The sequence below is a fragment of the Panthera onca genome, chromosome B4 (genome assembly GCF_046562875.1).
Source record: "Panthera onca isolate mPanOnc1 chromosome B4, mPanOnc1 haplotype 2, whole genome shotgun sequence".
Lineage (NCBI taxonomy): Eukaryota > Metazoa > Chordata > Mammalia > Carnivora > Felidae > Panthera > Panthera onca.
In genome coordinates this window covers 37,014,706-37,038,618 of record NC_138345.1, presented here as the reverse complement: position 1 = coordinate 37,038,618, position 23,913 = coordinate 37,014,706, and the positions used below count along the sequence as shown (strand labels likewise).

General features: G+C 45.5%; 1 protein-coding gene and 1 pseudogene across 2 annotated transcripts in view; one reads left to right on the top strand and one right to left on the bottom strand.

Moving 5' to 3' along the window:
• Window positions 1-4,325: 4,325 nt before the first annotated feature.
• Window positions 4,326-4,852, bottom strand: LOC132660383 (large ribosomal subunit protein uL23 pseudogene; annotated as a pseudogene).
• A 6,736-nt stretch (window positions 4,853-11,588) lies between these two features.
• The window catches only part of B4GALNT3 (beta-1,4-N-acetyl-galactosaminyltransferase 3), a 140,344-nt gene continuing 128,019 nt past the window's right edge, over window positions 11,589-23,913 (top strand). Inside the window, exon 1 of one of the 2 annotated variants that reach the window (XM_060658771.3) lies at window positions 11,589-12,158. In XM_060658771.3, the coding sequence (XP_060514754.3) occupies window positions 11,990-12,158 (169 nt within the window). In that variant the 5' untranslated portion in view covers window positions 11,589-11,989. The remainder of the gene's footprint in view (window positions 12,159-23,913) is intronic. The other variant, XM_060658772.3, reaches the window with a different exon arrangement.

Genomic DNA, 23,913 nt, shown 5'->3' with positions numbered 1-23,913 from the left:
ATAATGACAGTTTTTTTTTTTTTTTTTTTTTTTTATTAAATTTTTTTTTTTTTTTTTCAACGTTTTTTATTTATTTTTGGGACAGAGAGAGACAGAGCATGAACGGGGGAGGGGCAGAGAGAGAGGGAGACACAGAATCGGAAACAGGCTCCAGGCTCCGAGCCATCAGCCCAGAGCCTGACGCGGGGCTCGAACTCACGGACCGCGAGATCGTGACCTGGCTGAAGTCGGACGCTTAACCGACTGCGCCACCCAGGCGCCCCAGTTTTTTGTTTTTTAAGAAGGCAATGACAATGAAAATTTAGGAAGAAAGTATTTTCTTCACTCAGCTGGGCTGAGTGTCAGTAGTTGGAACACTTTCCCTGAGATCAAGGCATCCTCTGAGGTTGCCCAAGGCAGCAAATCACATTCTGTCAAATGTGAACAGGTAGTAATTCTGCTATTTAACTTTCTTCCCTCATGAGCGGAATTACTTTTTTTGGATACCCAGTCTCAGGAAGTTTCACCAGAGGGCACTAAAGACCTCTTCCTTTCTTTCTCCCTTTATTTCTCTCTTTTTCTTTCTAGAGACTCCATTTTTAAACAAAATGTTCACCTAGGAAAATAAAAGTACCACTTTTCTAAGAGTGAGTGAAACTTCAGTGATCCTTGTATGAAAGCTCATCATTTCACCAATAACATGTTTTTTAAAAAATAATGTATATATTGTATATTACACATTAACTATTTTTCAATAAAAATGTAATTGAGGATATTCTAGTCTTCTATAATTTGTTAAAAACCACACTTATAACTTTGTTAATGACTTTACTTGTTCCAAGTCTCTGCAGTTTTGTACAAGTATTAAAGTTTTGCTCTGAAATTCTATGATTTAATAAGCCTTTTTGTTTTGCCTAGTGCCAAAATAGCAACTGTAATGAAAAAGTAGTTCTTTAAGTGTTAGAACAAAAAGAAGAACCATCCACATATGTAAGTCCCTCTAAAGTCCAAGACTAATCCCTCTGGGAATTTCTGGCTGAACTTGTTAGTTGAAAAAAACCTGATCTGTTATCATAGATATTAAAGAAGAAAGTAGCATCTCCTACTGGCAGTTCAATCACCATTTTCTTAATACAAATATGGAAACCTGAGTTCTTTCCTTTGTCCTGGATGAATCAGAATGAGGCTATACTAAGCTAAGATCAACTGACTGTCCAGAGGCTGTCCAGGTACATATGCAATTATTTTGGTCCAGATGCAGAACAATTTGCTTTGTAGAGGATGTAGATGGAAAAATGGATAAAGTTTTAGTGCCACTACCTTTGGTTCTATCACATATAAACGAAGAGATGTTTGTGAAATAGGAGGAGGAGAATGACAGCCAGTTCGATGGAGGCAGCAAGAGCAGAGGAGTAGATAATCCTAAGGGCCGATTGCCTCATTTTTCACAGAGGGAATAAAATCAAGTCCTTCCACTGAGAGTGAGATGGGGCACTGCTGTGGTGCGGAGCTTGAGAAGAGTGAATGTTTGGAAAGAGGAGAGGGCACTGGTGAGGGGCAAGGGATAGAACCATTAGGAGTAGGTTTTGATGAAGGATTTGGTGAGTTGAATTGGCTGCCAATGAAAAAAAAGTCTAAGATTCCAGCAAATCACTGTCTGCGTCATGTGTCCTAACTTACCAAGTAGGTAAAGGCAGAGAACCAAATGGATCTAGAATAGGCAGACAGGAGAAAGGGCCAAAGGGAGGCACTGCAAAGAAAATGTTTCAAAAGGTGGTGTTTGTTTTTAAAGTAAGCTCTAGGCCCAAGGTGGGACTTGAACTCAGGACCCTGAGATAAAGAGTTACATGTTCTACCAACTGAGCCAGCTAAGTTCCTCCAAAAGGTTTTTTTTGGGTTTTGTTGTTTGTTTGTAAATCTGTTAATGGGTGTAAGCTGTGAAGTATTCTACTCCTGGACTGATTGGTAGCTTAATTTCAAGTCAGTCCTACAAAAAGAAGTGTGAACACAAGCTGAACTTGTGGAACAGTTACGTACTTGATTACTTGGTGACTAAGGTAGCATCATAGTATACCCATATTATTGTGGATGGGATAGCTCTCTTTTTGGAAACGATGTAATTTTTTTCTGAACTACCAGATGATAATATTCACATCTTAAGTGGTACATAAGTATGTGGAGTGAGATTGTTACTAAGAAACCTACTGCCCTTGCCATAGGAGCTTTCTGGGAGCTTGGCTGTCAAATAGAAGCTATTATTGCTTTTGTTTGCAGATCTTGGCATCTCTTCTTTGCTTTTTGGGCTGCGTGGCTTCTTTCTGAAAACTGAGCCAGCCATGCTTTTTTTTTTTTTTTTTAAATTGTGTTGTATTGACACATTAACAGACCAACAAGTGCCATAGAATACAAAGTTGAGAAATAGACCCAATTAAATATTGGAATTTAGGTTACTGTAAGAGAGTCAATTCAAATTGGTGTGGTAAATATATATTTGTTTTAGTTAAATATTTATTATAAAATCATATGCTTGAAAAGTTAATTCATTTACCTCCATCTCTATCTTCTTAGATAATTGTGGGTTCACATGTGGTTGGAAGAAATCATACAGAGTAAGATGTTATTTGTCCAGTTTCTCCCAGCCATTCCATTTTGACATGGCTAGTCTGCTGTTTTTTGCATCCCAACAAACTCCAAATTGGACCACGGTGTTTCTGATGGACCTCCTGTTGGTTTTGTGGCATTTTCTTTCCTCTTTTGGCTCACGATTGTCCAATCCACTAAACATCTTCGTATTTAACCATATCGGTGCTAATTTTAAATTAGTACAATCTTGATACTACTTTGTTGACTGTTCTCTGTCTTGACATTTAGAAAGGGATAATGAAATATTAAATGGAGGGATCCAAAATCTGAATGAGTCTGATGTATTGTCATGCATATTTCTGTAAGATTTCATTTGGCCACAAGCTCGATAATTGGTCAAGATTGGACTGGTCTGTCTGGGATTCTTTTACTTAACTAGAGTGATTCTCCACTCTGCCCTACACTCTTGTATCACTTCCTAGGCCAGGGCACCACCTGATAAGCTTCTACAGAAGAGCTATGCTCTCTATGTGCCAAAAGCTATGCTTTCTTTCTTGCTTTATATCAAAGCAATGAATTCCTTCCCCCCAAAAATGACCTTATTAAACTCTTCTTTATATGTTCTTTGTTCAAATCCTCTATAATGTCTTCAGGATTCTGTATTTCACCTCTACTCAGTCTGACCGTAACCTTGAATTCATCCTGCCCCATCTTGTGTCATGCCTGGCCTCCAGCTTCACCTCCTGAGCACTCGCATTTGAGGGTGCCACCCCATCCTCACACGTTCTTGCTTCATAGATCTCTCTGTCCTCTCTGACTCCTCTGTCGGCTGGGTTTGCTCACTCCTTGTCTGACTCCCTTCTGCTTATCATGTCAATGTCAATATTCCCAGGACTCTCTCACCCACAGGATCCTCCCTAGGTGATCTGCTTTTCCATGATTCCAGCAACTAATGGTGAGAATGTTAGGGGATTTCTTTGCCTAGAGGTATCGAAAAGCAGGAGTAATCTCCCTTGAGAATAGTATGAAATAAAAAAAAAAAAAAACTTTTATTATTTTTAATTAATTAATTTATTTTTTATATACCCAACATGGGGACCGAACGCACAACCTTGAGATCAAAAGTTGTATGCTCTGCTGACAGCCAGGAACAGCATGGAATTTAAGGGAAAACCTACCTGAAAGCAAAGTATCCACCTAGTAAGCAAAGGTAGCACTGGGATGGGAAAGCACAGCAAAGGGTGACTGAATCCAGATGAGAGAAATAAATCAGAGACTGATTTAAAGTCCCCAAGTTCACTTGCTAATGACTTAAAGGAAAACAGAACATGAAATGTCCCCTAAAATGAGCTGGGATAATGGAATGCAGGGGTTTTCCATGTGTATCTCTCAGTGACTTGCATTGACAGGCCTCTTTTTAGGATAAGATGTCAGGTTGAAGAGCAGAATCTTTGTTAAGGCAGAAGAATTTTTTTGAAGCTCTAGGGAATATAAATACTTAGGAAGAACTCAGCATTTCACTTTCTCCCAAAGTGATTTCTTACACCCAACACCCACCCTGACCACCCTACACTACACCACACCCACACCACGTATGCAGTGAATATATGAAGGGCCAGGAAAACAAAACAAAAAAATCTCATCACATGACTAGTGGCGCTGTCCTTGTCCCAAATCACTAGACTGGGTTTCTTTCCTTTCTTCATAGCTTAGCCTGATGAGAACGTTCTGTCTCAATTGATTCTTGGAAACTGACTTCATTATTTTTTTTTTTTTATGGTGAAAAAATTTATATTTAGATTTAGCCAGCTGGACTCAGTTTAGATGATCCCAATTTTGTTGGCAACATCCAAAGCGTCATAGTCAGGAGCCAGTGGAACATATGTCTTCTTCCCTCCATTGGGCCTGACCAGGGTGTTGACCTTGGCCACGTCAATGTCATAGAGGTTCCTCACAGCCTGTTGGATCTGGTGCTTGTTGGCCTTGACATCCACAATGAAGACAAGTGTGTGGTTGTCTTCTATTTTCTTCACGGCTGACTCAGTGGTCAGCGAGAACTTGATGATGGCATAATGGTCAAGGTTGTTTCCCCTGGGGGCGCTCTTTCCTGGCTATTTGGGCTGCCTTTGAAGACACAGTGTCTTGAGCCATCAAAAGGTAGGTGGCATGCGGATCTTTTTTTTCCTGTGACCGTGGACCCTTTTAGCACTGCTTTCTTGGCCTTCAAAGCCTTTGCTTTGGCTTCAGCTTTGGGAGGGTCAGGGGCTTCCTTCTCTGTCTTCAGTGCCATCTTTGTGAAAGGGCTGGTTCTTGTAAAGGGACTTTAAATCAGACTTCCCTACTCAACACCTTAGTGTTGGCCTAGGGAGGAGATGGGAGAGAAATTGACCTTGTCCTCACCCCAATGCCTTCCCTGTCCTGACAAGCCTCAGTGCTAATGGGCTTTGCTGCCTGCAGAGGGCGTTGAGAGTGGATGAGCAGTGTTGCTCTTTAATTTTCCCTCTCCAGAGCCAAGTTAAATTCCGGAGAACCACATACAGTGAGGATTTTTGTTTTCTTTCTTCCATCCCCAGCCCGGGTGGCGGCAGAGCTCAAAGGGTAGTCTGTTCTGGGGAAAAGACGGCGTCTGCCTCTCTCCCAAACCAGCCCTGATCAAATCCCAAGCAGCCGGTCCTTAGATAACATGGCTGAGAAACCCGAAACCAACAGTTCTGACTCTCATCAGTGCCCAGCATCGCCGTCTGGAAACGGAGACATGCTGCTGAGATGCCACAGTGATTGAGTGTTAAGTGGCATGGCTGGGGTTCTCTCACCAGAGTTTATAGCCTGGACCTATGAACTTAGACAAAGAAGTTTTTCAGAAAGTCTGTCTGGGGTTTGAGCACTGGAGCTGTTTTGTAGCACTCTGCACATGTACTGGCCATTAGGATCATTGTTCTTCCCTAGCAAAGCCATAAGGGAGGTTCATCCAACCGTGCCAAGCACTTGCCTGGGTTGCCTGCAGCATTCCCAGCAGGTGAGTGGATTCACTTGTGTTTGAGGCACGGGAAGGAACATCTGTGTTCTTGCTTTTGCTTTAATAGAGGAAGACATCCTTAAATGAGTGGGCTGAAGAGGAGGCAGGGGAGTAAGAACATTTTCCGTTGTTACAGAGTGTTTATTGAATGACTTCTGGGCGGGATGCTATAGGAGGAGTACAGGTTGTAGAGTCGTAGAACAGATGTGGTCACTGACAAGCCCTGTTAGGGATTTGAGAAGCTGGGAAGTCTGGAGTGATAGCTGTATATGGAAGAGTTTCTTCAGGATGAAAGAATAGAGGTAGGAAATCCAGTCTCTCCCAGAGGCTTAGAGACCTACAGCGTGTTCTGAAAATGCTGAGAACACCCTCCATGCTGCAGAAGGTGGTGCCAGAGAGCTAAGTCATGCCAGAAAGCTGCCTCTGAGTCTACCATCTGTACAGCCCCCCAAAGGGGAGCGTGTGTACACCTGTGTGTGTTCATGCTTGTGGGGACCAACTGTGTGGGTTGTGTCTTGGGAGAAGAGAAGAAAGCACCAAGAGTTCACTGAGAGGTACTAAAGCACCAAGCACCATGGCGAGCCACAGAGCTCTTAGACATCAAACATTCCCAGGACGTGGGAATGAGGCAGAAGCTACCCAGAACTGGGGGTCACTATGCCTTAACTTCAGCTACAAAGTTCCTGACCATTATCTGTAGTAGCAGATTGCAGGATGCAGACAGGAGAGACTGTCATTCTAGTGGGAATTAGTTGTCAAAGAGACTGGAGGTGGAGCTTCAGGGAAGGCTCATTTAGCCTCTGTTTCAGCACCAACTAATGAGCAATGAAGAGCACTGTTCACCCTTTCTCCTTGTGGGTCTCCCAGCCAACAAAGCAAATCTGAGTGGAGGGGAATATTGCTACTACTCTGTGGAAAAGCGTGAACAAGTCAAAGTTAATTTTTTGACTTGGGTAATTGTCCGTTGACTTGCTAGAGAATTCTTTTCCCTGGGGGAAGAAGGAAGGAAGACAAGTGGTAGTAATTTGGAGGCATTTACACTGCACACTGGAAGGGGAAGCAAAACCTAGCAATAGATGCCAAATTTAAGCTTTGAAGCATATAGTTCTGGTCTGGGTCATGCCTTGCATTTGCGACAGATAGAATGAAGAACTCATTTGCTTGGGAGGGAGATGAAGTCATAGCTCTCAGTATGTGAATCGCCCGGGATCTTTCCTGAAAGCCAAGGAGCTTTGTTCTGGTACTTCAGCATAACATCTCTGCCCTCTGTTCATCTTTTCTTTGACTCTCTTCATCTGGTTCATTTGACTCTCTATGATGCGATCTTGTACATATTCTTCTATAAAGATGGTATAAATGTTCATCTGTTTCCCAATCCAGTATGCAAAATTATTTAGGACCACAAATGTAGAGAAACTAAGGCTTGGGGCTTAGTTCATACAATTCTTTCTATCATCCAGAGAGAAGGCCCCAACTGCACTGGAAATCCAGAGGAATATCCAATAAGAAGCATTCAGTGAGGGTTTCCACTTTCTCCCGGGACTAGTCTCCAAAGGAGCAAACTGCAGAAAGTCTTGTAAAAGATGGGACTCATGGAAGGAAGAGAGAGGAAAAAGTGACTTCTTCTGTAAAGAGAAGAGCAGGAAGCATTGGTGAGGGTTGGGAAGGGGGAGAATGAGAAGAATTATCATGTGGCTCGGTGAGTTATGGATGTGCTGAGAGTGAGCTCAGAGTTTCCAGGGTGAATATATTGCTCCAGGGGAACTTCCAGGGAAATATGTGCAAAGGGGAAAAAAAAAAAAAGGCATTGGCTCTGAAGTTAGTAAGCCTGAGTTTGAGTTCCATTTAAGACACAGGTCACTACATCACCTTGAACCAGATATTAAACATCTCTGAGCCCATTTCCTTATCTGTAAAATGGAACTAGTGAAACCTATAAACACAGATGTTTTACGTGAGTTGAAAGAGATAAATAAATGCTTGCCGAGAGGGCCATGGCACTGGGAGATAGCTTCAGCACTGTCCTCTCTTAGGAATTCTCTCAAAGTGAAGGAACTCATTCCTCCCCACTTCACAGCCTAAGACATTGACTTAGTGATGGTCCAGAAACCCTCACTGATTTATCATCAGAATTTCCACTACCAAGGGGCGCCTGGGTGGCTCAGTCGGTTAAGCGTCCGACTTCGGCTCAGGTCACGATCTCATGGTCCGTGGGTTCGAGCCCCACGTCGGGCTCTGGGCTGATGGCTCAGAGCCTGGAGCCTGCTTCCAATTCTGTGTCTCCCTCTCTCTGACCCTCCCCTGTTCATGCTCTGTCTCTCTCTGTCTCAAAAATAAATAAACATTTAAAAAAAGAAAAGAATTTCCACTACCAAGATATCTCCATGAAATACTTTTGAATAGCAGAGAAGCTCCGGAAGTGAAAAACAAGAGTGAGGGTCTGTATGGGCAGAAGGAAGTATGGAAGGTCAGGCCAGAGAAGGAGTGCTCTGGATACAAGGGAGAGAGAACCAGAGGCTAACAATCTGGTTCTAGTTCTGATTCCATCACTTACTGTTTATGTGAACTTTGTGCAGATCACCTTGAAGAAACTGAGGCTTGTGCAGTTCATAAATAGAGGAAAATACTTTTCCTACTACTCTAATGTGGTTGTGAGAAATAAAACACATATGATAAAGACATGAAATTTTTCTCTAAGCTCAAGTTAGCTCACATTATCCTGTAGGTGTCAGGTTTGAGGAAATGGAAAGGGTGGCCCCAGGATCATGGGATTCACTCAGTATATGCTACATCCCTATGACTAGAATAAGAATTGCTTCAGACACAAGAGTTCTGCCACCACACCTACTCGTCACTGCACACAATTCCCTTTTGAATTCTCTACAAACCAGAATTTTCTGGTCCCTGTGCTAACCCTGGCCTATTTTAGAAAGCTTAGACTGACCTCTCTCACAAAGCTTCTGTAATTTGGGAGAAGAAATTTGGGGCTTGACCTGATGCTGACATTCTAGCCAAGCCGGAGACCAGAGCCCACCCCATCAGAGGGTGGGCATGATGGAAATGATTTTCCTTTTCAGGTGTGGTTTTGCAATGTGACCCTGGGGCATTCTAGACAGGTGCCAGGGCTGAAGTGAGAGAGCAAAAGGACAGTGAAAACCATCAGAAGAACGAGTGAGCATCCAGTTAAATTGACATGACAATGAACAGACATTGGCGGCAATATTGTGCCACTAAAATTATACCTCAACCTATATACTTAGCTCTGGACCTCAGGGAGAATGACAGCCAGCTCAATTGAAAAAAGAATTTGGGTCTCAAAGTCTGGCTGCTGCCTTGCTGTGATATTAGGAGTCAAAAGGGATTTGGAGCAAGCAGTCTGAAAGCAGACTCTGGGGGTGAGGGATATCTCTGTGCCGGGGAGGTAACCACAGCAGGAAAGAGACAGAAGAGGGAGAGAGAGCCACAAGGTTTCCCACCCTCCTTATCCCTGCCTACCCCTGCACCTTCTCACCATAAGTAGAGAAAGAAATGATCTATTCATTTTTTTGTAAGTAATCTCTACACCTAATGTGGGTCTTGAACTCATGACCCCAAGATCAAGAGCTGCATGCTCTTCCAACTGAGCCAGCCAGATGCCCCAGAAATGATCTCTTTAAGGTATAAGAACATAGAGTGGGAAGAGGAGGGCAAAGAACTGAGGTACGCAAAGTGATCTCTTTCCTTTTCTGAATTTCTTTGGAATTCACTGTTTGGACCAGAAAATCAGCCTTTATGTTGTTAGATCTCTTTTTCTATGGAATATCTTTTCTCCTAGACTAAATGGCATGCTCTCTGTGTTATATCTCTCCCAGTTCCCACATAATAGTTCAAGGGTTTGGTTGATGGAAGTGGTTGTATGTGTTCTCCCAGGAGGGCTAGTCTTGAAGAGAAGATTGTGGCAGGGCTGCCACCTGTTTCCATCACAAAGTCCTGAAAGTGACTCAGCCTAACAGCCAGTCTGGTTGCTCCCAATAAGAGAGAAAAAGAGAGAGAGAAACAGAGAGAGAAAGGCTCTATTTACCGAGACCCTGATCACCTCCCACCTGCCTCAGCCAAGCTTGTCCACACTGGCTGCTCCTGTCTCTCAGTCTTTTGGAGAGAGAAAAGAGCATGGGAAATGTCACATCTATGGTTTGGAACTTTGCAGACATTTTCTTGGGGCTACTGTGAGAGAATTGTTCTTCAGATCCACCTTTTTTAAACGAAGTATACCGAAAGTTCTGAGGGATGTTTGCTCCTCAAACATTAATGAATGCTAAAATGGACTTTGTGGTCCATATTGAGAAGGCAAATTTCCCACTTTTGGAGCCTCACAGTGAGGTTGGGGAGTCTGTACGTATCAGTGGGTGGGGCAGGCTGTCAGTTCTACTAAAGCTCCAAGCAAGATGGGGTTGTTCAAGACTGGGCTGGTCCAAGAAAACTTCATAGAGCCTGAAATGGACCTTGAAGCAAAGGCCAAACTTGACCAACTAAAAAACAAAATGTATTGGAGCGTGGTGAATGAATTCATTTTAGCTAAAGCATGTTTCATTGGTCATATAAAGTTGGAAAAGGTTTTGGAAAGCCTTGAATTACAGATTTACAGTTTGCATTTTAATCAGTAAGCACTAAGAAGCCATTAAATATTTTTGACCAAGGGTATGAATATGTAAAAGAATTTTATAAAGACTATCTGGTGGTAGTGGAGAGTATGTTGGGGGTTGGGGGCTAATTGGGAAAAGTACAACAGTCCCTAAAGATTAGTGGACTATTGAGCATCCAACTAAAGTGTTAGCAGTGAGAAGGGGAAACACAGTACTCAATTCTGTGAACTTCTGTCTTGGAACACTATTTGCATGTTGTCGGTCTGATTTAAAAATATCTGGGAAAAGGGGCACCTGGGTGGCTCCATTGGTTAAGCATCTGACTCTTGAATTCAGCTCAGGTCATGATCTCATGGTCCGAGTCCCTGTCTCTCTCTACCCTATCCCACCTCCCTCCCCCTCCTCTCTCTCTCTCTCTCTCTCAAAATAAATAAACAAACAAACAAACAAACAAACAAACTTAAAAAAAATATCCGGGAATGCTTCTGATCCTTCATTTCTTTCAAAGTCTCCTGACCATTTCCCCCAGGAGAGTGGAAAAGAAAACTGCACTATTACCTGTTGACTGTCCTTAGGCAACTCTGCTCCCCTGGACCTCAATTATCTCCCTTAAATCAGATAATAATTAGTTTACCTGCCGGAAGGCAGAGAACTGGAACACAGAATATCTTGATGATCTTTTCAATTCTGAGTCCCTTTCTGTTTTATTTTTAATTCTTCTTTAGAACGCTCCATCTACTCTCCCCTAACAGCTCTTTCATCCCAGTCTGGGAGAAACCATTTGGAGTTCAGTCTGGGGTACATACAACTTCCCCAGCATCTCTTGTTGATGTGGTTGAGTCTGGGACAGAAGGGTGTTCAGATCCAACCTGGAGGAAGAAACTGACGGAGTTCAGTGGTCATTGCCTTCCAACTAATATCATGCCTACTCTTGATACCTAAAGTAGGAAGTAGGGTCGTCACGGGCCACGAAAGGTCCTGGAGTCAAGCCTCAGGCGGTACCCCCAACTCTTCCCCAGCATGACCTCTCCCCCACTCCCCCACCCCGCTTCTACCCAGTTTCTACTTCACTTCGGCTTGGGGCGCACCACCACCAAATGCCTGGGCGGTACCTCAGTTGCCCTCGATCACACCAGTTTCGGATCAGAACTGGCCCCCTCCTACACCCCAAACGTCCGGAGTTGGCGGTGGCGCCAATCTCTGGCCGCATCTCTCGCCGCCCAGAGGGGCTCTCCCCTCTTCCTGGGGCTTCTCAGGGGCGGAGTCCACCTGTGCCCCGGGGGCGGGGCCTGGGCGGGGGCGGGACAGGTGGGAGTGCGGTCGCGCCCAGAGCTGGGAGAAAGAGCCGGAGCGGGAGGCAGCGGAGGAGAGGCGGGCCGGCGCGCACCTAGGGGAAGCCTGCCTGTGGGCAGAGTGTGAGAGCCGGCGAGCGGGCGAGGAGGCGGGAGGGAGGGAGGGCGGGCGGCTGCGAGCCTGCGACGAGGAGAGGAGTGGAGAGGAGAGCCGGGCGCGGAGGACACTCGGGGGAGGAGGCGCCGGCTCGGCTCGCCGAGAGAGACCTGAGAGGCGGCGCGAGGCGCCCGCGCAGCCGGAGGGACTCCTCGCGCGCGGAGCATGAGCCGGCGCCCGGCTGGAGAGCGGCCGGGGGACACGGCCTCCGCGCAGCCCTGAGACGCTGGGCAGGGGCTGCGGCTGGGCCGCCGTGCGCCGGGGGCACTGGGCCCGGCCGGGGGGCGGGGGCTGGGTGCGGAGCAGCCAGCGCTGGCGGCGGCCGCCGGGGCGCCGCGCCATGGGGAGCCCCCGGGCCGCGCTTCTCCTGCTGCTCCTGCGCCCGGTCAAGCTGCTGCGGAGGCGCTTCCGGCTGCTGCTGGCGCTCGCCCTGGTGTCCGTGGGGCTCTGGACTCTCTATCTGGAGCTGGTGGCGTCGGCCCAGGTCGGCGGGAACCCCCTGAACCGGAGTAAGTAGCGCCGGGGGGAACGGGGAGGGCGCGGAGGTGGGGGGGAGGTGGGGGGAGACACGAACGGTGGCCCCCGCTTTGGGGAGACCCGCCTCTCATGCTCAGACCTGGTTTCCAACTCATTTTCGTGTCCAGGTGCCCGGCGCCGCCCGGCTGACTACTCCGGGAAGGAAGGGGGGCGTGGGGGGCCGGTCGCCGAGTTCCGAGCCCGGGCCTGCCCGCCGGGGACATCCTTGGGGCTGCTCGCTGCTCCCCTAGGAGGACGGCGGGGAGAGAGGCTCCCGCCCGCCCCGCGGGGATGCCGGCCGAGAAGCCGGGCACCTCCATCCAGAGCGCTCGGCTTGCAGCCCCCCAGCGAGACAAACGCGCGGTCCACGCGCGGGCTGGGGATTTGTGCCCTGGGTGCCCTCGGCCGGTGTCAGCCGAGGCGGCGCGCTCCGGTTAGCGCGGCCCAAACTTTGCTCAGCGCCTTCTCTGTGGCTTGCTCCGTTTCCAGTCCTGCTGCGCTTTCTGGGGTTCTTTATTTTAACCATACCTCCGAGGCCCCCCTCACCTCCCCCTTCCCCTACGCCGCCCCCCTCCCAGGCCCTTCCTCTTCCTTACTGAGCCGACCCCTCTCCTCGTTCTGGCAGTCCCTCCAACTAGTTATGCGAAGCTCTCCTTGGAACGCTGCAGAACCTACTAAACTCTCCAGACCCTGCTCTTGGAGACAATGCACGACACGGTGGACCAGGCAGTAGTTAGATTCCTACTCCTCTTTTTAACTTAGACAAAGCCAGTTAATTTTTCTGTGCCTCAGTTTCCTCCTAGGGAAATGGGAGGGAAAGACCTCTTCCTCGTTTTAATTCAACAGCCTGGCCATCCGAAGTTATTTTCAATGTACTGTTGATGGAGCTAACAGAGTAAAACTCTGAAAGTGTCAGGGACTGTAAAAGGACAGTAATGGCAGGAAAAAGGAGTGGAGAAACTCCCAGATGAGGTGGTTCCCTGCCCAAGCCTGAGGAGTTCTAGCACATTGTCTTCCATACCTTCACTTCCCGCTTTCAGGAAGTTGTGAAGGTGTGGTGATGACATTGCGGTGAGAAGGTGCTTGGACAGGTCCTTGTGTCAACTGCTCTGCAAGAGTTGGGTGTGGTGCTTTGCCTCCTCCAGTGGCCAAAGAGAGGGAATTACTGAGGTCAGTAATTGAGCTGGTTCAGGGTAGAGACATATATTTACCGCAGAACCTCTCTGTTGAAGTAATTCTGGCTGTGAGTTAAGAGACTGGGGTTCCAATCCTGGTTCTGCCACTAGCTAGTTGGAGGATCACGGGGAAAATGACAGCTTCTCAGGTAGGAGAAAGTTAGACTAAATGATCTCCAGGGTCCCTTGGAGTCTGGATGCTTAGATCGTGTGATCTTTCCTGCTTGAGCCTTTCCAGTGCAAGAGAGCTCAGCACATCATGAAGACAGCTCTGCTTAGCCTTAGCCCCACAGCTCCAAATTGGAGAGTTCTTCTGATGGCCAAAATTTGCTTTCCCATAGCTTGTTCTTCCCTCCCCTGAGCCTTGTTCTTTCCTCTGAAACACAGAGTGAGCCTACTCTTCTATACTGTGGCCACTCAGTCCCAAGTGGGCATGCCCAGTTGTAGTGTGTGCAGGTGGGAGGCCCTGGGAAAGGATCTCCCTTCTCTCCTTGGGACACCCCTTCTCAATGTGGCTACCATTTTGTTAATATGGTAACCAGGGGGATCCTCTGCACAGATTAAAAACAGAGGAAAGCAGTTGCTTTGTGACCCTGAAGTTAATGATGTCCCTTCCTTCCCTCCCACCCCCCAATACACTTTTTCCTTACCTTAAGTGTGCTTTCTCCTTGGAGACCAGAACTAGTTTGCCATCATCGTAATCTCACATGCTGCCTCCTGATTTCTAACTCCTGTTGTCTTTCTCATCCTTGGCTATCAATTCTTTGGGTCTGTTTGGTTTCCCTTCTAGATGAATCTTAACTCTCTGACTGAGTTTCCTTTTTTTTTTTTTTTCTTTAAATTTTATTTTTAAGTAAGCTCTACACCCAGTGTGGGGCTCAAACTCACAACCCTGAAAGCAAGAGTCATGTGCTCTACAGACTGAGCTAGCCAGGCACCCTCCCCCCCCAACTGGGTTTCCTTAATCTTTGTTTCCTTTCCCAAACTGACCCTTCCCCAGAAAAATGTTCTTAGCTTCCAATTCAGCAATGTCTTTATTTCTCTAACCATCATTTAAAAATATATATATTTATTTATTTTTGGGAGCGCACAAGCAGGGGAGGGGCACAGACAGGGGGACAAAGGATCCGAAGCGGGCTCTGTACTGACAGTCTGACAGCAGTGAGCCCGATATGGGGCTCCAACTCACCACGAGATCATGACCTGAGCTGAAGTCAGACATTCAACTGACTGAGTCAACCAGGTACCACCCCAACTATCATTTTTAAAGAGAGCCCAAGCCTGGGTACTGATGGGTCATTTGTTTCCTCTTCTCAGCCTCTTAGAACCCCGAAACCTATCTGCTGTGCAGGGTGTTTTCATGCTGGGCTGTCCCATTGTATTCTACTTTTTCCTGAATTTCCTTTTGGAATGAGATTTAAACAGTGGCTGTGGTTTCTGGCTCCTTGTTTCCCATCCTTCTTTGTTTTAAAGAAGCCCAGACATCTTTCATCAAAGTCCCCTCTTGTCCTGTAGGTCTTACTCCCAGCTCAGAACTCTTCCCCTGGAGGGAGAGCAGGGGAGGAGGAATTTAAAAATAGAGGTAAGGAAAGTCTTGCTAGCATTCCCTCCTTTACACCCTGGCATACCAACAACAACCAGGGCAATAAAACTTCCCTCCCAGGACTGCATCCGTGGCCTTGACCACAGCAACCAGAGTCCCATCTTGGCTCTGCTTCCCAACAAGCCACCCTGCCTCCTTTCTCTAGCAGTCCCTGCCAACTCACTCTACCATCAGCCTTCCTGTCATCTGTTAAGGCCAGCCTCCTTTACCAAGAACCTTTCATTTGCCTGTCCCTGTGTGACGGGTACATTGATCTGATGCTGGAAGAAGTGTATGGAGAAATGGCAGTCACAAACTCCAGGGTGGCAAAGTAATGACAGGGGAGCATGCTTCCTGCTTCATCTTCACGGAATAACCCAGTAGTTTAAGATATGGATGATGTGCAATTTGGGCTCCATATGTAGAAAGAGATACAACCACAATTGGAGTAACTTTAGAGAAAAACAACCCAAATCTTTAACAGATAGAAAATGGGTCCCTTGGACAAAAGAATTAGAGCTGTTCACTCACTCATTTAAACAAATATTTATTTAGCACATACCTCGAGCAAGGCATTGTGCTAGGTCGCTTAGATATAATGATGACTAGATTATGGTTTCTGCCCTCTCAACAGCTGTCTCTAGGGAGAGTTCAGGTGCATATATAAAAATAATCGTAATATGAAACAATCATTAAGTTTTACAAATATAGAATCTAGATGTTGCTGTGACACTTCTGGAAATGGGATGTGGTGCTTTCAGCTAATACTTCATGCAAGTGGTGACATTGCAGGAGATCTTGAGGAGTTGGTAAGATTTTAATGGATATGGAAAGAGAAGGCCATTCCAGGCAGAAAGCAGGGTAAACAAAGACCAAGGAAAAGTTAATGTTCGGGAATGTTGAGCATCTGGGTTTGATGAAGCAGAGAGTAGGAGGGAGAATATAGGATGGTGCTATATTATGAAAGACTTTGAATAACAACCTCAAAGACTGGTATTTTTTCAGTAGATAAGAAAAAGCAGTTGAAAGTTTTAGAATAGGGTAGGTAGCATTATAGGATGGAACCGGCAAGGGTAAAACAGTGTTATGATACTTTAGTATGGATGATGCGTGAACAAACAGGGTACTGAAGGTCCCTTGCTGTGGCTGGCATTAACCCTTTAGCTGCTGAGTCATGAAGCTCTCCTGGGGACAGGTTAGGGTGGTAGTGGGACATTCAGAGGGCTTGGGGCACTCACTGTATACCAACATGTTCATAAGTATTTCTGAATTTTGGGGCACCTGGGTGGCTCAGTCGGTTGGGTGTCCGATGTCAGCTCAGGTCATAATCTCACCGCTCGTGGGTTTGAGCCCCACGTCGGGGTCTGTGCTGATAGCTCGGAGCCTGGAGCCTACTTCGGATTCCGTGTCTCCCCCTCTCTCTGCCCGTCCCATGCTTGTGCTCTGTCTCTCAATAATGAATAAATGTTAAAAAAAAATTTAAAAAAAAGTATTTCTGAATTTTAGTAACTGGTACAGCTGTACTGGTGTGTACCAGCTGAAAAGCAGCCCTGGGAACAGACTATTATTGGAAGTTAAAGACTCTCCATTCTGGCAGGTTTTAACAAGTTATACCCATTTGTTCAGATTGGATTAGCTAAATCCTGCCTGAGGGCAGAGGTCTGGACTAAAATGGTTTCTAGGTTCTTTGCTCTATAATTGACCTACTGCTGGGACTAACTTGTTGCTGGAGCCAAGAGATTGCATTTGGGCACAGAGCCAGGGCAGAATGATAGCATGCACCAGCCTCTTTCTAGATCTCACAAGGCCGGGTCTGGTATGTCTCCGTTTTAGTGCCAGGTTTACCTGCTGAACCCCAAAGTATTCTCAAGCCCAGGAATTAATCGGCTTTTGCTGCCTTAAATCTGCAACACATCTCTCTGGTTGGCCCTTGTGATTTCTGATTGACTTTGAATGGGCTGAAATAGGCACACCCACAGATGTCAGCTCCTGGGGTCAGGGTTACCACAGCCATTCTGACCTGGAAAGGATACAGACCCTCTAGTAGCAGAGGTAACTCAGGGCTGAACAGTAACCTGAGATGCAGGCAGACAGAGAAGGAGAAGCAAATGAGACCGATGTGTGGGCACAGCAGGGATGGTGTGGCTGAGGGTTGACGCTCAGGCAGAGGTAAGTGTTGAAGGGAAGCACAACTGCTTCCTGTCCTCCGGGTGGCCTGGGACTGTGTTTCATGCTGCGCTGGCTGGACTGCCCTTCATTCCCGTGGCACCTCTGATTCCTGTTCCTGCGTCCTACTTGTGTCTCTTTATGCTGCCATCCTGGCCACCTGGCTGTTGTGTGCATCTTGAAATCACTATCCAATTCTGGGCACACACTAGGCACTTGAATAAATACCTCCTGGTTATGGATGGTAAGCTCCGAATTTCCAAGCACCTGATATTTTCCACTGGCAGATACTTTGTTTATCAGTGACCAGTCCAAGAATAGAACCTAGGAATTCTTGTTCCTTGTACCATAATACATATAAACAACAATAGCCTTTCAACACATATGCAAAAGGTAAGAATTAAGCCATCGATGCTTTTTTACATAAGTGTGTTTTCTTTGGACCCAGTGCGGTCTGTACCTGGAACGCCGTATGTGGCAGTAGGAGACCTTACCCAGACTTGGCCTCTCCTTTCCCTGGTCTCTTCCATTCTCCTTCTGACATGACCAGGCGAATTGCAGCAAAACACCTCGCCACCTCTCCTGCCCACGCCAGCCAGGGACCCTCAGTCCAAGTTGAGGTGCCATTCACCTGCTCAGGGGTGCTAAGGCTACTTACCACTCCCTGTCCTGGGAGTTGTTCAGATGCCCTGCATGGTTATAACTGCTTTGTAGCATGAGGTCTTCTGAAGCAACCACTTCTGTGCTGGTTTTAGGAGCTGCTGGTACTTGCACTGCAGTAATTTTCCAGGCCACAGAGCCTGGTCTTGCCCTCTAGTGCTGAGCTTTATGGAGCAGAGCGGAGCAGCCGCCATAGCAGAATTTGCTTTGGAAGGGGGCCTAGAGGCTGTTCTTGGAGTCTCGTTCTGTACCAAGTTCCACCAGTCTCAAAACCTACCCTTTTATTTTCCACGAACACTTTTACTTATATCCAAGGATGGTGAGGTCTAAACCAGGCCAACTGTATAGCTGAGCTTTCAGACCCCTTTAATCGTGTGATCCACAATTAATAGATTTATATGTTACCCAATATAAAAAAAAATACTACTGGAAGAGGTGAGAACAGTTTGGATGGTGTATATAAAGGGCGTTGGGCTGAACATGTTATATATTCTGAGCAAACCATGATGGATAGCTCTTGAAATTTTTGCAGACTTTTAGGTTCTAACAAGTGCTGCTTTCAATGTTAGAAGTATCCATGAGACAAGCAAGAATGAATATTATTTTTATCCTTGTGATATTTTTGTATGTAATTTATTTTTTATGCTAAATTTTAAAAAATTTCTTTACTAGCCAACTTAAAAAAATTTTTTTAAGTTTGAGAGAGAGAGCATGCATGTGAGCACGTGCGGGTGGGGCAGGAGCAGAGAGAGAGAGGGACGGAGAGAATCCCAAGCAGGCTTTGTCCACACTGTCAGCACAGAGCCTGATTTGGGGCTCAATCTCATGAACAGCGAGATCACAACCTGAGCCGAAATCAAGAGTTGGACGCTTAACAGACTGAGCCACCCAGGTGCCCTTAAACCAATTTTTTTTTAGACAATAAGGATACAAATTGTCCTTGTGGTCCCTGGCTCTGTGTGTGTGTGTGGGTGTGTGTATGTGTGTGTGTTTTGTTTTGTTTTGTTTGTAACTTTTCACTGAAGTATCTTATATGTTCAGGAAAGTGCACATATAAAGAAAGTACACATATAAGTGTACAGCTTGAATTTTCACAAACTGAACATACCTGTGTAACGAGCACCCTGATGAAGAAACGGAATATTACCAGTACTTCAGAAGCACTCCTTGAATTCCCTGTCAGTCACTATCACAAGGACAGACTGATTAACTTAGCTTATTTTTATGCTTTGTGTAGAAAAATATGTGCTTTATTTTAAAGTTAATATTTATGATTACAAAAATAATGCATGTTCATCATGCCAGATGACAGCTGTGTATCTAGAACACATTAACTCCTGTAAAATTACTTTCTTGTGCTGTAGGTACCCCAGTACAACTGATACAAATAACTTAAGGAGTGGCCAATGAAGACCAAGAGCCTAAATGCTATGCGATCTAGCCCTATGAAACTGTCCATTAGGGGGTAGCCGGGTGGCTCAGTCAGTGGAGTATGTGACCCTTGATCTAGGGGTTGTGGGTTCGAGCCCCAGGTTGGGTGGAGAAATTACTTAAAAAATATACATTTTTAAGTTTATTTATTTATTTATTTTGAGAACGAGAGAAAGGGTGTCAGTGGGGGAGGGATATAGAGAGAGGGAGAGAGAGAGTATCCCAAGCAGGCTCTGCACTGTCAGTGTAGAGGCTGATGCAGGGCTTGAACTCACGAAATAAGAGATTATGACCTGAGCTAAAGTCGGACGCTTAACTGACTGAGCACTCAGTCTCCCCAACTTTTTTTTTTTTTTTTTTAATGTTTATTTATCTTTGAGAGAGAGAGCGTGCATGCACTGGTAGGGCAGGGGCAGAGAGCAGAGACAGAGGGTCTGAAGCAGGCTCTGCCACTAAAATAGAGAGCCCCACGTGGGGCTCAAACTTGAGAACCGCGGCCAGATCATGACCTGAGCTGAAGTCAGGTGCTGAACTGACTGAGCCACCCAGATGCCCAAAAAATAAAATCTTAAAAAAAGAGAGAGAGAAATAGCTATGTTTCTTTTGAGCAACTTTTTTATTGTCCATATAAATTGTATAACCACCAGGTATTTTCCTTTGTGTTGGTTACTAGAAGACTTTAGAATTCAATTTTTAGTTGGCCTGAAAAAAGTGTAAAAGGCTTTGTGACCTGCCTTTTAGTATCAATTTTATGCCTATACCTTTATTTTTTCTTTTCACCCCACAATGACTTCTAGTTTATGTCATCTTATATTCTATGATCCTTGTAAACCACTTTAACTTTTTCTGAAGCAAAGGCATAAAAGAAATCAATATAAGTGCTGTGGTATATATAAAAACATGAAGAAGAAATTAAAACTCACCTGTAATCCCACTACTTTGATCTAGAGATTGTTGAAAAGAAAAAAATAAAGTGTAATAAGCTGTGATAACCAGATGCTGGATTCTGGAATACCTTAAACAAGAATTCTAGATAAAAAAGCCAAAAAATAATTTTCCTGATCTTTTTTTATTTTTGTCTTTAGCTTATTTAGGTGCTGAAAAGTTGAACGACATTCAGAAATAAATTCTCACCTCTTTATGAGTATCGTTAAAAGCTTAGAATATACTGACAGATGTTGGGGCCTTAGCCAGTGTCAGTGAAAAATAGTGACAGAAATACAAGGAAAATTCAATAAAGCTTGGGGCACCCTATCACTACTGATAAAGCAACTGAGGGGACTGGTCAACAAGGCCAGGAACCTCAAGCTTGTATGCCTACCCTGCTGGGCCAATGGTGAGACCATACACATGAAGACCTGTGGCCACTGCCCAGACAGGTGGCTTATGGAAGCATAAAGTCACAACCATCAGAGATAGAACCCTTTACTAACAGATGAGAAAACAGGCTCAGGGAAGAGATGTTATCTGCCTCCTCTACCAGTTTCATTCATTCATTCATTCATTCATTCATTTATGTTTATTTTTGAGAGAGAGTGCGTGCATGCGTGAGCAGGGGAGGGGCAGAAAGAGAGGGAGACACAGAATTTGAAGCAGGCTCCAGGCTCTGTGCTGTCAGCGCAAAGCCTGACATGGGGCTCAAACACGAACTGTGAGATCATGACCTGAGCCAAAGTCGGATGCTCAACCAACTGAGCCACCCAGGCGCCCCTAGTTTCTTCTTTTAAACTGTGTTCTTGTGGTGCTTAGCAGAGGCTATACATGCCTCCTACTCCATAGCAGGTTGAATTGTGCTTTGTGGTATCAAGACCGGGGAAGAGGGCCCAAGGAAGGGAAAAACAGACAGAAAGGTGGGGTGGTTACAGAGAAATGACATTCCAAACAGACCAAGGATTTGATATGTAAATAACCAGAAATCGAGTGATGTGTATTTTTCAAATTTTTTTGTATTTTTCAATTTTTATTTTTTTCCCCAATGTTGAATGGCTGCAGTGGTGATTCATTTTAAAACCTAAAATGTTTATGGAGCATTTACTTTCTTGTAGGGGACTGAGTGGGGTAGAAAGCATTGATAGTTCCTGGAAAAAATTATGGACTTTGAAGACGAGGCAGGGCTCAAATCCAAGCTCTGTTACTCACTAGTTGCAGGACTTTGCATAAGGTACTTAGTCCTTTTCAAGCCCCAGATGCTTCATCTGGGCAACGGGGGCAATAATGCCTTCCCTGTAGAGATTTTCTTATGACTAAATAAGAATTTAGTGAGCCCAGCACATATTAGGTGCCCAGTTGGATTTAACATAAGCCTTGTACATATTAAGAGCTCAATGAATGTTTGGTCCCATCACTTCCCCTGAGTGTTTACAGTCAGGTAGGAATTAGAAAATGGCTGGGCAGGCAGGAATGGATAGATACATTCCTCAACTAGCCCTTTGCCAGTGTTTCTTCAGCATCTCAGTCTGTGTCCCAGCTGTGCCCAGTCCTCATCAGTCCCCAGGCCATCCATGTTCAGCACCTGCCAGCAAATGCATATTTTTTAGTCACCCTTATTTTTCTTCAGCACTGCCTCCATCTTTCTATCCCCATCCCTGGCAAAGATTTGCATTAGGGGGTGGGAGGGGTGGGCTAGAAGTCAAGGATTTTGCTGAGAATGAGAGATCTGTCGGGGATGGTCAGGGCACACAAGCTCTGCAGTTGGCAGTGGTAGCCTGTCACTCTGCTGCATGCCCCTGAGTAGCACTCAGGATTTCTAGGACTGGAAGGCAGGAACATTGGGCAGTTATCATAGTTTAAATCCTGGCTCTGTAACTGACTTATCGAGGGTCCTTGGCCAAGTGCCTTTTCTTTAGAGGGCTTCAGTTTCATAATCTTTGGAAGGAGATGCCTCTTTCAGGAGTAGGTTTGGAACCTCTCTGGTGTCACCAAGGGGTCAAAGGGACATTCTGGCCCTGACCTTCCATGACTCAGTTGCCTGAACTAAGAGGTGGCAGCTATCCCAGTGCTACTGGCTACTTGGTCTCCAAGGTCATTTCTGACAACATGGTCTCCACACAAGCAGTTGCCTCAAAGATTAAAGGCCTCTCTGCTGAGATCTTCTTACAAATCCTCTGATCCACTCCTTTCCACCCTGCCTGCCAACCCTGGGTCCAAATGGATGCATGCAGGCATGTGCACATGCACACCCTCCCCTCACCAAACAGCTGGTCTCCTAACTCCGCTCACCACCACCTCTGAGTCAAAGATTGGCAGGAAGAATGAGGACATTGAGGATTCCCTCATGAACCAGGGACAAAGTGTTAATGGAGCGTCTCAATTCTTGGTTGTCTTTTTTTGTTTTGGCTGAGTTGAGGGGCTGGAAAAAGGGAGAGGATGATGGGGAGATCTCAGGTGAACAACTTCCAGGGGAAGGCAGGGGAAACCGCACAGGCCCAATGAAGGGTAGAAAATTTGGAAGAGAAATCGAGAGGGAGGCATTACCCCATTTTCTCAGTTGATTCAATGACTATATTTTTCAAAGCTGTAAGTTTTATTTGGTTCTATTTCAAGTTCCTTTTAAAATGCTATTTAAATACTATATTCTTCCAGTTTTAATAACTTAAAACAAAAATTTTTTTAATGTTTATTTATTTTTGACAGAGAGAGAGCAGAGCATGAACGGGGGAGGGGCAGAGAGAGAGGGAGACACAGAATCAGAAGCAGGCTCCAGGCTCTGAGCTGTCAGCACAGAGCCCGACGCGGGGCTCGAACTCACAGACTGCGAGATCATGACCTGAGCCGAAGTCAGACACTCAACTGACTGAGCCACCCAGGCGCCCCAAAACAAATTTATTTTTTATAATCTATTATCTAAAGTTGTTGGTTTCCCCAAACTAAGAAGCTGCCAGAGTGTTAGTATCTGCTTGCTGCTGTGATGTTCAGTTCATTTTTTTTTTTTTTTTTTTTTAAGTAAACTCTATGCCCAACATGGGGCTTGAACTCACGACCCCAAGATCAAGAGTCAGATGCTCTACTGACTGGACCAGCCAGGCACCCCTCAGTTCTTCATTTTTTGGCCGCTGGAGATTTCTCTTACTTTATGGGATGCTTCACTATGTAAATAAAAAGAAGTTTGTCATATTTTGTCCACCATTTCTTAGTATTTCACTGTATTTCCCAAAGAGGAGTCGTTTGGCTTGAATTTTTAAGACCATTTCCAGCCCCAATGGCCTGTAATTATTGGGAGTTGTATGTACAAGCAAAGGTAATCCTGTAGCACAGAGGCTCACACGGTAAAAGGAGATGAGGTGGGTACAGCGGTTGTGACATGACTGGAGTCTCATGTGCCAGGCTGCTGAGTTTGGACTTGATGGGGAGCAACATAAATTTTTTTAATTTAATTTTTTTAATGTTTATTTTGAGAGACAGAGCACGAGTAGGGGAAGGGCAGAGAGAGAGAGAGAGATACAGAATCCGAAGCAGGCTCCAGGCTCTGAGCTGTCAGCACAGGGCACAACGCAGGGCTTGAACTCACAAACTGCGAGATCATGACCTGAGCTGAAGTCGGACGCTCAACTGACTGAGCCACCCAAGTGCCCCTAGATTTTTTAAAGCAGGGATTTGATGTGATGAACACAGTGTTTTATTATTTTCATCCACTGATTTTACTTTGATCCTTCAGACATTTGTTGAATACCTTTTATGTCCTAGGAACTATGATTATAGGTAGATTAAACTGTTGGAAGTTTGCAGGATGCCTTA